The sequence below is a fragment of the Felis catus genome, chromosome E3, assembly GCF_018350175.1.
Source record: "Felis catus isolate Fca126 chromosome E3, F.catus_Fca126_mat1.0, whole genome shotgun sequence".
Classification (NCBI taxonomy): domain Eukaryota; kingdom Metazoa; phylum Chordata; class Mammalia; order Carnivora; family Felidae; genus Felis; species Felis catus.
Window position 1 is genome coordinate 4,409,108 of NC_058383.1, and position 14,710 is coordinate 4,423,817.

A 14,710-nucleotide genomic window follows, 5' to 3' on the forward strand; every position below is an offset into this window, starting at 1 on the left:
AAAAGTTAAGGAAACACTGGGGCGCCTGGGTGGTTCGGTTGGTTGGGCGTCCGACTTCAGCTCAAGTCATGATCTCGCGGCTTGTGGGTTCGAGCCCTGTGTCGGACTCTGTGCTGGCAGCTCAGAGCCTGGAGCCCACTCTCTCTCTGCCCCTCACCCGCTCACACTCTGTCCCTCTCTCAAAAATAAATAAACGTTAAGAAAAGTTTAAATTAAAAAAAAGTTAAGGAAACATGGGTGCCTGGCTGGCTCAGTCGGTAGAGCATGTGACTCCTGATCTCAGGGTCATGAGTTCAAGCCCCACACTGGACGTGGAGCCTACTTTAAAAAAAAAAAAAAAAGGTTGTGCAGTATCCTCCATACACCAGACCCGGCAGGGGTTGGGCACTGGTCTAGTCGGGGTGGTGCTCGAACCACAGACGGGAGAAGCCAGGTGGGCAGCTTTAAGACGCCAAGAGAGAAAACAATGCGGGCTGGAGCCTGTGAGATACCGTTCACTGACCGTCATCTTTGTAAAAATGGGAGGACGCATCTGCCTTAGAGAATTAAATACATTAACACAGGTCAACATCAGGCTCAATTCGACGCAGGCTTGGGAAAAATAAACACGTCTCCTGACCAAATGGCTGGGTGGGAATGGTATCAAATTGTAAACTGGTTGTAAAAGCCCCAGAGTTTTATTTGAATTGAACAATCTTTACTTTCATATTAAAAAAATCAAGGAGGTTGTGAAAAACAATTCTGCGCAGTTTCTGGTAACCAAAATCCAAGATAAACACTGACTTTGTTTTGCGTTTATAGAGAAGAAGAGGGCTGTGAAGAATTTTGCCCCACTTCTGAATCCACACTGCCAGGTGACTGCCCTGCTGAACGCGGCTTCTGAGGAGACACACCTTCTAACTACTACCGCTCACTCAGCTGCACACGGACAGGGAATGGTCAGCGTGTTTGGACGCAGTCAAGCCCCAGGGACCCTCCCTGCTGCAAAATAACGTCTGCTCACTTATGCGTGGCCATGTGGCTTTGCATCCTGCCCCCCAGTTAGAAAACTGTAGTTTGCTTCTCTTTCCTTCCTGAAAAGACATCTTGTTTTTCAAGACTCGCGGTTCAGTGTTGCTGGCTTCTTGTTGATAACGAGCAGAGAAGGAAAGTTACATTCCCCGTTTCAGCTCTCATATGGAGTTCATTCGGGTTCCCAAGCAATCTCTGGTCATTAAGGGAGAAAACCACCAAGGGACATAGAGACTCTTCCCGGCCTCGCTGGTTAATTAAGCTGGAGAAAAGGCTTGGATGACAGGGCACGCTTTGTTTCCCTGGACTTCTCAATGGCTTTGTGTTCTCAGAAGCCCCAACAGATGCTGGCTTGGAATCCAATCAGTCTCCTGGTGAGAATCAAGGAAACGGGGCTGATCCCAGATTTGATGGGAATGGGGCACATGGAACCAAATCTCTGGCTGTAGCTGCCCGAGGAGATCGGAGGAGTTTGTATTTGCCTGACCTTCCTTTTGAACTTTATTCTGAGCAAATACAGAACCTTTCTCAGGGCGGAAGATGACAGTTCAACAAGAAACGAGGGGGCAGTCGCACGCCGTGGCACCCAAACAAGGTAACAGAACACAAGAAACCTTTAACCAATTCCAGGCGTAGGACCAAAAAAGAGGTGGGAGAAGGAACAAGAACAAGCGTGAGGAGAAAGGGAAAACTGTGCAGGCTGAGGACAGGTCAGCCAGCCGAACACCCTCTCGTGTGTGACTCTACTTGGCGCTGTTTCCGGAGAGACGACGCAGAGCAGGGAGCACTTAGTGGGAGTTGTAGCTGAAGAGAAAGAATACTATTTCCTGGGGTGCCTAGTTGGCTCAGTCGGTTTAAGCATCTGACTCTTGGTTTTGGCTCAGGTCATGATCTTACGGTTCGTGGGATTGAGCCCCGTGTCAGGCTCTGTGCTGAGAGCATGGAGCCTGCTTGGGATTCTCTTTCTCCTGCTTTTTCTGCCCCTCCCCCGCTCTCCCTTTCTCTTAAAATAAATAAACTTAAAAGAAAAAATCCTATTTCCTCACATAGTTCCCCCAGTTTGCTAAACTGCATGGCACTGAGGAAGCAGGTCGGCAGAAATGCCAGGTCCCGGGAAGGTTCGTCCCCAGAGGCCCCGCGGATCACCTTAGTGAGCCCGTGTCACTGAGGGCTGCACCTCCCTCCACTCCATCAAACCAACACCAGAAGGATGACCTATTTAAAAAGTCTGCCCTTCCTTTGGCGATGGGGGGGTGGCAGTGGGTGGCGGGGAGGAAGGCTTGCTCAGAGTCTCAGTCACAGAGCTGTGGAGTGAGAGCGATTTCTGGGTCCCTCAGCCCAATTTTCTGCCCAGTGAGGTTGTTCCTGACACGCACACACCTGGTTTCCATATACGACTCCTTGCTTTTCAAAACTGGTCGCTCCGAGGATTATGGGTAGGCCAGGAGAATGCTCTGTTGCGGCCGTCACACAGGGGCCGGCCTGTTACCGACACCTCCTCTTGTCAGGCACATTGGAGATGTTCTGCAGCAGGGGTCAAGTCTGCTGGCTGACAAGGCGTTTCCTTTGGCTTTTAAAGTGCTAGTTTAAACTGTGTTTTAAACATACTTGGATTAAGGGCTAATCTTTAACAATCAGGAGAGATCATATTAAAGTACAGATTTCTACCTTCTCTGGAGAATGTGAAGCCATGGCTAAGTAACTAGGAGTAAAATCTCACTTGGCAACAATCTGTGGGGGGCGAGGGGCAGCCTTAGATGGACGCTTATACCCTCTCCTGTTTGCCACAGTCCCCACCACACCCTACGGCCCCAGACATGGCCCCACTTGACATTCACCAATCATTTATGTTACTATTGCCCCTGCGGTAACCTGGGTCCGTGATCCCAGCTACATGCTGTTGGGTGTCCTATGTGTAGATCTTTCAATGTTTTTCTTCCACCATGTTTTAAAATATAGCTATATAGCATCTTATTAATGCAGTATATATTACCTGGATATTTAAGTTAAAAAAAAATGTATACATATAGCCATCGCTTAAAAAAATTTTTTTTAAGTAAACTCTACCCCCAATGTGGGGCTCGAACTGAGATCAAGAGTCACATGCTCTACCAACTGAGCCAGCCAGGCGCCCCAGCATCACTTTTTATAGCTGTGTACTCTCCTAATACCAGCATCCCACTCTCGGGCTGTTCGCTGCTGTACTTAACATGTGATGAAAAAATAAAATTCTATCTTGTCTAATCCACTGCTGTTTTTGGACTTCCGTGAGTCACAGCCAAATTGATCCTTATTAACAGAGGGATGTTTATTGATTTCTTATTGAGTCGTATTACTCATTACATCTATATTTTTTTAAGGTTTATTCATTTTTCAGAGACAGAGAGACAGAGGGTGAGTGGGGGAGGGGCAGAGAGAGAGGAAGACGCAGAATCCAAAGCAAGTTCCAGGCTCTGAACTCTCAGCACAGAGCCCGACTCGGGGCCTGAATTCACGGACGGTGAGATCATGACCTGAGCTGAAGTCGGACGCTTAACCGACTGAGCCACCCAGGTGCCCGTGTCATTACATTTTACTATTCATCTGTATCATATGTGTGTTACAACGATTTCCCCCAGTTTTTCCTTTAACTTTATCTTTGTTTACGATGTCTTTTGCCAAAGAGGATTTAAGTAATTTTAGTCTGGCCTCGATATACCACTAAGAAGGATCTTCGCACTTAGGGGATGATAGAAGTCATTTTCTCTTGTTTTCTTGAAGTATTTCCAAATAGCCCAGTGCCCCAAAAGAGCTGCTGAAGGTTTCTCTTGCCACATGGTAGCCAGTGTGATCTTGAACACTTACATTAGGCCAAGTCACCCCCCCATGTAAGCCCTGCAGCAGCTCCCACTGTAGCTGGTGAGACACACGGCCTGGCTGTGCCTGCCTCCCTCACTTTCCTCCTCTCAGCCACCACCTGCAAGATACACAGCCTTCTTTCTGGTCCCCAAATAGGCTGAATTCATTTGATTTCCTCCTCCTCAGGCAGGCCTCTCTGCAAATGCTGCCTCCGGGGGAAGCCCGCACAGGTCACTCCACCTAAAGGCGGCCTAGCCTCCCTCTCCTGCGCTAGCCCTCTCTGTGGCATCACTCGTCAGTCCTATGTAACACCAACTACACGAAGGACTCATCTCAGACTGTAAACTCCATGATGACGGGGCTTTTCTGTTCAGACTAGTCCTGGCAACACGGAGTAGTTAAGAAAAAAAGAACGGGTGCATCTATCATTTCTCCAAGTGATCTGAAAGGATATTTTCAGGGTTGTCTGGCTGGCTCACTTGGTACAGCATGATACTCTTGATCTTGGGGTTGTGAGTTCAAGCCCTACGTTGGGGGTAGAGATTACTTTATTTCTTAATGTTTATTTATTTTTGAGAGAGACAGGAAGAAAGAGGAAGGGGAGAGAGGGGGAGAGAGAGGGAGAGAGAGGGAGAGAGAGGGAGAGAGAGGGAGAGAGAGGGAGAGGGAGGGAGAGGGAGGGAGGGGGGAGGGGGGGAGAGAGAGAGAGAGAACGAACACGAGTTGGGGAGGGGCAGAAAGAAAAGGAGACACAGAATCTGAAGCACCATCCAGGCTCTGAGCTGTCAGCACAGAGTCTGACGCAGGGCTTGAACCTATGAACCACGAGATCATGACCTGAGCCGAAGCAGGATGATTCACCCAGGCACCCCAGAGATTACCTTAAATAAGAACTTAAAAAAACCAAAACATAAAAACCAATATTTTTATCACATTAAATTCTCATTCAACGTGTTTCCGGTCTCTGTTTTGTCCTCTGGTCTAGTCTTGAGTCTACATGATTAGCGCAGCTTAGTAAAAATTAGTCTCATCAGAAGCAATTTTTCAAGGGAAAAAAACCATCCTACTGAGTTTAAACGGGAATCACAGCAAACGTCTAGATTCCGGATAGAAGTGCTGTCTTCCCTTAGCGGGGGAGGTGCGTCTCCACTCTCAGGCCGTCCTCATTGGCCGCATGGAGAGCAGAGGAGCGGGCTGGCGCCCCCCCGGGGCTCTGGTGCACCTTCCTCAGGCCTTTTGTTCGCTCCACGCTTGCAGGGTTTTCACTGTTCTGCTCAATCTTTGTGGGAGAACAACTCTTGGCCCAGATCAGCTTATCACTGATTCAGAGTTTCAAACTTAGAACTCACTTTAAGAAGTGATACAGTTTATGTGAAAACTTACTTGAGAAGAAAGCATATTTTTCCATATGTTCAAGTCTCTTCATGTCTTTCAATATAGTTTTATAGTTTTCTTCGTATTTCTTGTTGAACCTAATCTCCTAATCTCTAGGATATTTTATGACTTGTATTGCTATATAATACGAATGACAGTGAATGACATTCTGTGTATTTATTTTGTATCTAGCCATCTTTGTATGGCTATGGCCTCTAATAGCTTTCCAGTTGATTATTTTGTCTTTTCTCAGGCTTAACATGGTAGATTTAACTTTCTTCACTACATTTAAAAGTGCTTAGAACTGTGCCTGAAACACAGTGGATGTCTAGTAAACACCAGCAATTATGTTCTCTAACTTCTGCTCTCTTAGTTAACTGAACTGACGAGCAGTTCCAAAACAAAATAGCGGTGATGGTCTTAGATTTGACGTTTGATAATGCTTCTACGTATTTCACTATTAAAAACATGCTAAAGGACTATTCTGAACTACAGGATTTAAAAAAATCAACCTTCTATACTACTCTTTATTTACTTACTTATTTTTTTTAATTTTTTTTTCTTTTTTTCAACGTTTTATTTTATTTTTGGGACGGAGAGAGACAGAGCATGAACGGGGGAGGGGCAGAGAGAGAGGGAGACACAGAATCGGAAACAGGCTCCAGGCTCTGAGCCATCAGCCCAGAGCCTGACGCGGGGCTCGAACTCACGGACTGCGAGATCGTGACCTGGCTGAAGTCGGACGCTCAACCGACTGCGCCACCCAGGCGCCCCTATACTACTCTTTGAACCTTAAGATAGATATTTGATTTTATTACATGTCTTTTACCATCTAAAGATATCATATGGTGAAGTGTATTAATAAAGCTCTCAGTATTAAACCATCTTTTGGATTTCTGGAACAATCTCACTTGGTTACAGTTTCTATTTGCTGATATTTTACTTAGAGAATTTATTATTTAAAAAAAAATTTTTTTTTTAACGTTTATTTATTTTTGAGACAGAGCATGAACGGGGGAGGGGCAGAGAGAGAGGGAGACACAGAATCTGAAACAGGCTCCAGGCGCTCTGAGCCATCAGCACAGAGCCCGACGCGGGGCTGGAACTCACGGACCATGAGATCATGACCTGAGCCGAAGGCAGACGCTCGACCGACTGAGCCACCCAGGTGCCCCGAGAATTTATTTTTATCTAAAGACAGAGCGAGTAAGCATGAGCAAGGGAGGGGGGAGGGGAGAGAATCTCAAGCAGGCTCCATACTCAGCATGGAGCCTGATGCGGGGCTCGATCCCATGACCCTGGGATCATGACCTGAGCCAAGATCAAGAGTTGGATGCTCAACTGACTGAGCCACCCAGGCGCCCCTTTATTTACAGAGTTTAAAACCTATATTAATGAGTTAGACAGATGTAATTTTCTTTTTTTAGGGTTATCTCTGTCAGGTTTTGGTATCAGCATTATGCTTTATACACAAATACGTAAAACTATCTTTACTTTTCTATGCTCTGGGATTTGTTTAAAAAAATTTTTTTTTCAACGTTTATTTATTTTTGGGACAGAGAGAGACAGAGCATGAACAGGGGAGGGGCAGAGAGAGAGGGAGACACAGAATCGGAAACAGGCTCCAGGCTCTGAGCCATCATCAGCCCAGAGCCCGACGCGGGGCTCGAACTCCCGGACCGCGAGATCGTGACCTGGCCGAAGTCGGATGCTTAACCGACTGCGCCACCCAGGCGCCCCTGGGATTTGTTTTATTTTTTATTTTATTTTTTTTTTTTATTTTTTTTTTAAAAATTTTTTTTTTTCAACGTTTATTTATTTTTGGGACAGAGAGAGAGCATGAACGGGGGAGGGGCAGAGAGAGAGGGAGACACAGAATCAGAAACAGGCTCCAGGCTCCGAGCCATCAGCCCAGAGCCCGACGCGGGGCTCGAACTCACGGACCGCGAGATCGTGACCTGGCTGAAGTCGGACACTTAACCGACTGCGCCACCCAGGCGCCCCTGGGATTTGTTTTAGATGGCACAGAAACATTTTATTCCCTGAAGGATTCTAAGACTCTGCCTACAAACTGGGCATGCTGCTTTCTTGAGGAGTTGCTTTTTAATTACTTTCTCATTTTTTCCCCGTGGTCATTGGTCTATGTAATTTCATATCTTTCCAGAAGTCCCAATGAGTTATGTGTATATAAAATCCCTTTTCAGTATGTCATCTTACCACGATTGCCCCCTACAAAGCAACAGGCAACCGTGCATTCACTTACGGTGGGGTCGGTCCAGAGAGAGCATCTTGAACACTCCTGGCAAGGAGCTCCCGGTGAGCGAGGATGCTGGCAGAAATGGTCATAGCCGTTGATGGACACTCGACAGAGGTAGCACATTTGGGCGCCACAGCGGCAAGACATGCGGTTGCAGCCTTCGGATTTGATGAGGCCGGTCCCACACTTGTGGCATTTCCTGATGCGGGCTGCCGTCATTTTTTCCTCACTGAGAAGAGAACACATGAGAGGAGACAGCAGGGAAGATGACCGGAAGAGAAAAGCGCTGTGGCCACTAAGTCCGTTTTCCCACAGGGGACCGCCTAGCCCTTCTAGTGACACCTGGAGAGTGCAAAGAACCTCTGCTTTGGAGTCGATAACTATGTTCGGTTTATTAGTTATGTGACCCTGGGTAAATCCCACAACCGCTCGGAGACTCAGTTGCTTCATTTTTAAATTAGGAAAGCCCAACTGCCTCCATCACGTTTTGAGGATTATTAGGTATGAATATCAAGTACCCTGGCACAGCACCTGGCACCAGCATTTGGAAACTGCATATTCTGCTTGTTACAGGCCTAAAGCAGAGAAAACGCAAGGTCTTCCTAAATATGTGTTTTCTATAAACAAAGCTGGTTCACGAAGAGCCAGTGGGCCTAAACCTGAGTTGCAGAGACACCTTCGGTTTTGAATACTTAGTGTGGGGTGGGGAGACACAGGTGGGGACAATCCAGCAACCAGTTCATAACCTCTTCCTGTTGACAGGGCCCATCTCCACGTCAAAATCCCACATCCCCAGACTCCCTTGTAGCGAGGGGATCTGCATGCATAGGAGTCGATCCTGGCCAACGGAAGCTACTTCTTTCCAGAAGCACTCTACCTGATCTGGAGAGGCAGGGGACTAGAGCCGAAATGACACATCTTGGCTCTTTGCCAAGAGCTGGCGCTGCTGGACTAGTTTCTTCCGCAGTGCAGTGTTCCTAACTCTGAAATGACACTTGCCACCTTGGCCTGTGACTGTTGATGTGTCTGTCCTCCTCTACTGAGTTGAGTTCTTCAAAGGTATTAAAAGGCACACCTACGGAGACTAGGGAAGGCAGGAAGGACTCCAAGAGTGGACAGCCCTAAAGCTGGACTTGCCCCACTGCTCTGAGCCCTCCTCTTTCTTCCAAGCGGGAACCCAGAATGGTGACCAGGGAACTGCTTCCCTGAAAAGACTCAACAGTCTGGGCAGGAGTTCCGATCTGTAGCCTCTCTCCTAACACTGAGAAAATAGCCATCTTCCTCCCAGGGCTCCCAGTGTATCTGCTAAGTAAGGGAAGCCAGGTGAGTCTGGGGGCAGGCAGGTGTTTTTAATTACTGATATCCAGAAGACTGTCATAGTTTGCTCCTTAGAAGCCAGATCATGTGCTTAAGAATAGAAAAATGAATTAGGAAATTGGCTGCCATTCATTTAGGTCTAATTTTGAAAGGCCCCAAATGCAGGAAAGCTCCGGCTTGAAAAGAATTTAAACCCAGTTCAAGTCACAGAAGAATAAATGATTTCTAAGTGTCGCTGAATAGGAAACATCGTCAAGGAGACAAAGTTTAAATAAAGTGAATTTGTTATTGTCAACTTGATAATACAGCACACATGTTCATGAATTCAGTTACTCGGCAACTGTGAAGACATTTCTCAATGCCCCATGTTAAGACTTACAAGGTTCTGATGCAAATGTTTCCAATATAAAAACCTGTGACCAAAACACAAGTGCAATTCTCTATGCGCAAACTTTTTGTGTAAGACCGCCTCCAAGGCTGCTGTGTGGCTTTGAGCTGTCATGCTCTGGTGGCCTGGGGCTGGCTGGCTTCTTCCCTGGGTAGCTGCTATGGCTATAGTGTGGGAGAGGAGTGGATGAAAGAACCAAGGTTACACGGCCCTTTCCCGAAAGCTTGGGAAGAAGGCGCACATTTATTTGCTTGCTCTGTTCCACCATGCTATCAGTCACCAAAGTAACGGTGGATATGGTAGGGGAGAAAAGGCACTCCCAGACGAATGGAGGAGCACACAGAGTACGCACCGCTCAACATGGCTCTAATGTTCAAACAGCTGTTCCACACGGCAGGAAGGTCCGTTCGAGGCCTTCGTTTTTGCAATCATAAGAACAGTAAGAGGTAGGGCCAGTCCCTGTTAACTTTTCCTACACCAAACAGAGACTGCTTTTATGGCTTGTGGTGACTTGTTCAGTAACACGAAAGTGCAAATTGGGATGAGGAGATATCAGTTGCTTCTTTTGGGATTAGAGCGATTTGGGAACTGGATTCTAAACGAGGCAGGAAACAAACATCCCCACAGGATGTGTTTCTGGGCAGGACAGGAAGAGCAGCCGGAGCTGCAGCCGTGTCTGCTGACCTTGTGCTCAAACAGGAAGGTTCACTGCCGCCTCTACAAAAATGATCTAGACGCCCCTCTACGTAACTGAACTAGACCTTACAGCTCCATGATTGGTTATCTGCGCCACTGTTGAAGTACGTTGGGAATTTGGGAGCTGTCGTCATTTTTGGTGGCACATACCATTCAAAATGTTAGATGGTTTTCCTTTGCGAATGTGTGTATGGATTTCTTTTATTGTGACAAAACGCACATAAAATTTCCATTTTAGCTATTTTAAAATCCAGAGGCATTTAGTATATCCCAATGATGTGCAACCATCACTGCTATCTAGTTCCAGGCCATTTTCATCATCCCCCCAAAAAACTCCGTACGTACGAAGCAGGTCACTCCCCGCACCCTCCTTTCCCTGCACCCCTTCATCTGTCTCTGTCTCCAACTGACTGGTCTATTCTTCACACAGGCAAATACCCACATGTCTAAGGACCGCTCAGACACATGGAACGATGCGAAGATGGCCTTCTGTGCCTGGCTCCTCTCACTGAGGAGGCTTCCGAGGTTGCAGCATGGATTTTCATCCTGTTCTCATGGCTGAGTAAGAATCCCATTCTATGGCGTACTGAACTCCGTTTACTGTTCATCAGTTGAAGGACACCTGGGCTGTTTTCACCTTTGGCTACTGTGGATAGTGCTGCCAGGAACATTCACGTATAAGTTGGAATACCTGTCCCATCTCGTACCACTTATTATGCTGTATTTTATGATTCAGCAACAGTAAACTGCTTATAATTCCCGGTGTGTACCCTGCCGTTGCTTATTTTTGACACTAGGCAACTGGCACAATTCCCTGGCCCTCTGGTCCGTGGAGTAAGGGCTATGCGGTGGGGAAAGGAAGTGGAAGCCCTCGGAGGACCCCCTCTCTACAGAAAGTACCACCAGATTCCTCCGGGCATCTTTGAGACTGGTGCCATCATCAAAGACTTCAAAGGTACAGCGGTACTGATTCTCAACACATCTCCTATTGTTTCGGTTTGGCCTGTACAGATAGTGGGGCTTTGAGAACATTACTGTATTGTAGGTACTTGTATGGAGAATGTGCATTACTGTGACTCATCAGGTGCTGCCTGTAACTGTAGCTGCTGTTCCAGATGTCATTTCTTACCAGAGCAAATACACATAGCCTCTGGCAACCGGTATGTAGCTACTGATCTGAAAAACGCTTTCTCTGTCTGATACGCAGAGAATACCAGAAGCAGTTGGCAAGGACCTCGATCTGTGGTCCAACAGGACAATACAGTGGTCTTCTATTCAAAAGACAGGCAGATAGAACCTGGGTGACCAGGAAGTAGCAGGTACTCTAGGATACATTAATATGGTAGATGAGTGCTAGGAGGCGGGAGATCAATCCCTTCAAACTACAGAGATCTGTAATCTCTACGACATGCTGGCAGTCTGGAGGTCAGGTGTGTGTATTATGCTGTTCCCTCCAAAGTCAAGCACATGGTACCTTATCTTGTATCCCCTACCATGAAGAAAGAAATCGGACATCTGGGAGGTCTTTCTGGATTTTGGAATTAACATATGATCACGTTTGGAATTAACGTATGATCATACTTGGATGTGCCACTCTGATCTATTTATGCTGATAAAAAAGGCTGCCAGGTTTAAGTAGGGCCCAGACCAAGACAGGCTTTCCAGTTGTTACTGGATGCAGTGGTGCTCCAATCTAGGTCAGACCAAGACCTCAAATGGAGCCGGAGGCAGGAACTGACAGGACGTCGGGGTGGAGGTTCTGCTTTGAAAAGTAACCAGCTATTCTCTTGCTAAGAAACACTTCCTGGCCTGTGACCAAGTCCTGGAGCAGTCCCAGGGCCCGGGCCCGGGGCACTGACAGTCGGTTTACGGAGCTGGGCAGTGCTCTGTCACCAACTGCAGGTGGAACACATGACCTGAGAAAGTCCCAATGCAAGAAGTTATCTGTGTAAGTGCTTTGTGTCATGTTTGTGAACTAGGGCCTTCTGCTTACACATTCGCGTGCGCACGCACACACACACACAGGCACAGTGAGCACTTACGGAAGATTTACGGGGCCAGAATCACGCTAGGCACTTGAGCACTTTCATCTCCACGAGAGGCAGACACAAGTATGCTCTGTACCATACAAATGAAGAAACCGAGGCACAGGATGATTAAGAAATTTGTTCAAGGTTCTTAACTACTGCTATCCAGCGAGCACTCAATAAATCTGTACTGACTTCATCAAGAAGACATCCTTCTTAGGGGTAAAAGCCCAGATGGCAACAACAGAAAACTTCGGCTTCTCCCAATCCAAACCAGACGTAACTTGTCCACAGTAATCAGAACAAATTTTGGGGGGAGATGGCTCATCAACTGGCTGAAAGACAACTCCAAAGGAGAAATTTAGAATGTTCTTGGCAATAGCACAACTACTAGACTAAGTATATAGCCTGACAAGATGATTACTTCCAAGAAAGAGTAATTTTTGACATGTTCATCACTTTAAGGCCATGCCACTGGTCAGCTGGTGGCCGCTCTGAATTATAAACGCTGGCAGACAGGATTTGAGGAATCAACGCTAGACTTTTCTAGTTGGAGTGGAATTTGTGGTATCATGTTAGTTTTCTTTCATTGCCATAGACGTAATCACATCTGGGGATAAGGGCCATGCTTCTGCCCACTACAGTCTACCCTCCGGCCTCCAGATTCATAGCCATCCTACACCCTTACAACCACCTCAAACCAAGACCCCAAAGGTCTCATCCACCATAGCATCAGCTCTAAGTCCCAAATCTCACCGTCTAAATCAAGTTCAGGTGAAGACAAGACATGATTTTGGGACACACTTCTGCTGAGATGGCTGAGGGGGGGTGATGCCTGAGTTTCTTGGAAGCTTCTGGGTCTGACTGAAGGGATCCGAAGAGTCCCTCCCTCGAGCCTTTACGTGACTAAAGACTCCGACGTTTGGCACACTTCCTTGGTTTTCTCTCCAGGAGCATGTGTTTTCTGATGATGAACATCTTGATCTTGGGGTCTTTTTAAAAAAAAAAAAAATTTTTTTTTTTAACGTTTATTTATTTTTGAGAGAGAGAGAGACAGAGCATGAACGGGGGAGGGTCAGAGAGAGAGAGAGAGACACAGAATCTGAAACAGGCTCTAGGCTCTGAGCTGTCAGCACAGAGCCTGACACGGGGCTCGAACTCATGGACCGCGAGATCATGACCTGAGCCGAAGTCGGACGCTTAACCGACCGGGCCACCCAGGCACCCCGATTTTGGGGTCTTTTGTCACCTGGACGGGATGGGAATTTCAGAAACAATCAAATCCTGTTTCTGACCCCCAATCTCTCCTGCTTGCACTTTCCGCTCTCCAGGGCTCGCCCTGTGGGTCCTCTCAGCTCCATGTCCAGACGCATGGTCTTCACCCTCTGCTTTCGGCACGACCGCAGGGAAGCTGGCTGAGCCTCTTGCCACTGACACAAGCACACGTTCCGCCCTGACTTCTGAGTCCTCACCAGCAGGCCTTTACGGCCAAAGGGACGCGAGAGGTCTGTTCACTGAAGTTTCAAGTATTCTCCAGGACAATTCTGGTTTTGTCCACAGTGCTCCTCACTTGCTTCTGAGCCCTCAAGGGTGAGGTTTCTGAAGTCCGTATTTCTACCACTTGAAGGCAGTCTAGGCTTTTTTTCTATCGTGCTTTGCAAGATGCCTCCAGCCTGTATCCATTGACCGATTCCAAACCCACTCGCACACTTCTATGTATCTGTTATAGCCGCACTCTACTTCCGGCCCCCAAATCCGCGTCAGTTTTCTACTGCTGCTGTGACAAGGCATGACACGTTATTAGCTCACTGTAACACAACTGCATTATTTTGTAGTTCTGTAGGGCAGAAGTCCAGCACGGGTCTCCTCAGAAGAACACCAAGGTGTCACTGGGCTAGGTCACCTACTCCAGGACAGAATCTGTTTGCTGTTCACGTGGGCTGTCAGCGGATTCCTTCTTTGGGGCGGCAGGGCGGAGCTCCTGTTTTCTTACTGGCTGCACACTGAAGGTTGCTCCCTGCTTCTAGAAACGGCCACGTTCCTTGGCTCAAGGCCACCTTCCTCCATCTCCAAAGTCGGAGGCAGGAGGTGGAGTCTTTTCACATCTCTCCAAGTCTATCACTACACCTCTATCTGACCACAGAAAAGCTTTCTGCTTTCAAGGAGCCCTGGGATTAGACTGGGCTCACCTGGATAATCCACGATTATCTCCCCACCTCAAGGTCCATAACCTTAATCACATCTGGAAAATCCCTTTCGCCATGCCACAGGTTCCAGAGATTAGGGCAGGGCCATCTCTGGGGGTCATCATTCTGTCCACCAAATTTGTGGTAAAGAACACAGTTGGAAAACCATTTGTTTAGATTTAAAACCCTGCTATGCACCACTTACTACCTGAGTGACCATGCGCAAGTTACTTGGGCTCTGTGCCTTAGTTGTATCATTCAGTAAAATGAGGATAATACCACCTACCTGTGGTAGAAACTCAGAGACTGTTAACTGCCCCAAACAGTCATTTCCTACTTCATTTTCTTGGTAACAAAACCCACTCTTCACCCTTCAAATTTAAGTTGGACATAAAATCACCCAGCTAGACATTATATATGGTGTCTGCTGTGAAGCTAGGTGGTGGCCATGTGACTCAGTCTAGACCAATAGGGCAGGAGCAGTCTAGACCAATAGGGCAGGAGCAGAAGTCACACACACACACACGCGTGCATCTTACAACTTAAAAGCTGCCTGCCTGGGAGCTTGTCTCTTTCTCCTTTGCTGTGGACTGGAGTGCAAATGTGGCTGCAACCC

The 14,710-nt window shown here is 47.3% G+C and overlaps 1 protein-coding gene and 1 non-coding gene across 7 annotated transcripts in view; one reads left to right on the top strand and one right to left on the bottom strand.

The window, feature by feature from the left end:
- The window catches only part of RNF216 (ring finger protein 216), a 146,381-nt gene that overhangs the window by 11,199 nt on the left and 120,472 nt on the right, over positions 1-14,710 (bottom strand). For 5 of the 6 annotated variants that reach the window (XM_045048239.1, XM_045048238.1, XM_045048237.1 and 2 more), the window contains exon 15: positions 7,487-7,709. In XM_045048239.1, the coding sequence (XP_044904174.1) occupies positions 7,487-7,709 (223 nt within the window). Of the gene's footprint in view, positions 1-661; positions 1,383-7,486; positions 7,710-14,710 lie in introns of those variants that run through there. The other variant, XM_045048240.1, reaches the window with a different exon arrangement.
- On the top strand, positions 240-312 carry TRNAR-CCU. The gene has a single exon. It is a non-coding gene; the product is annotated as a tRNA-Arg (tRNA).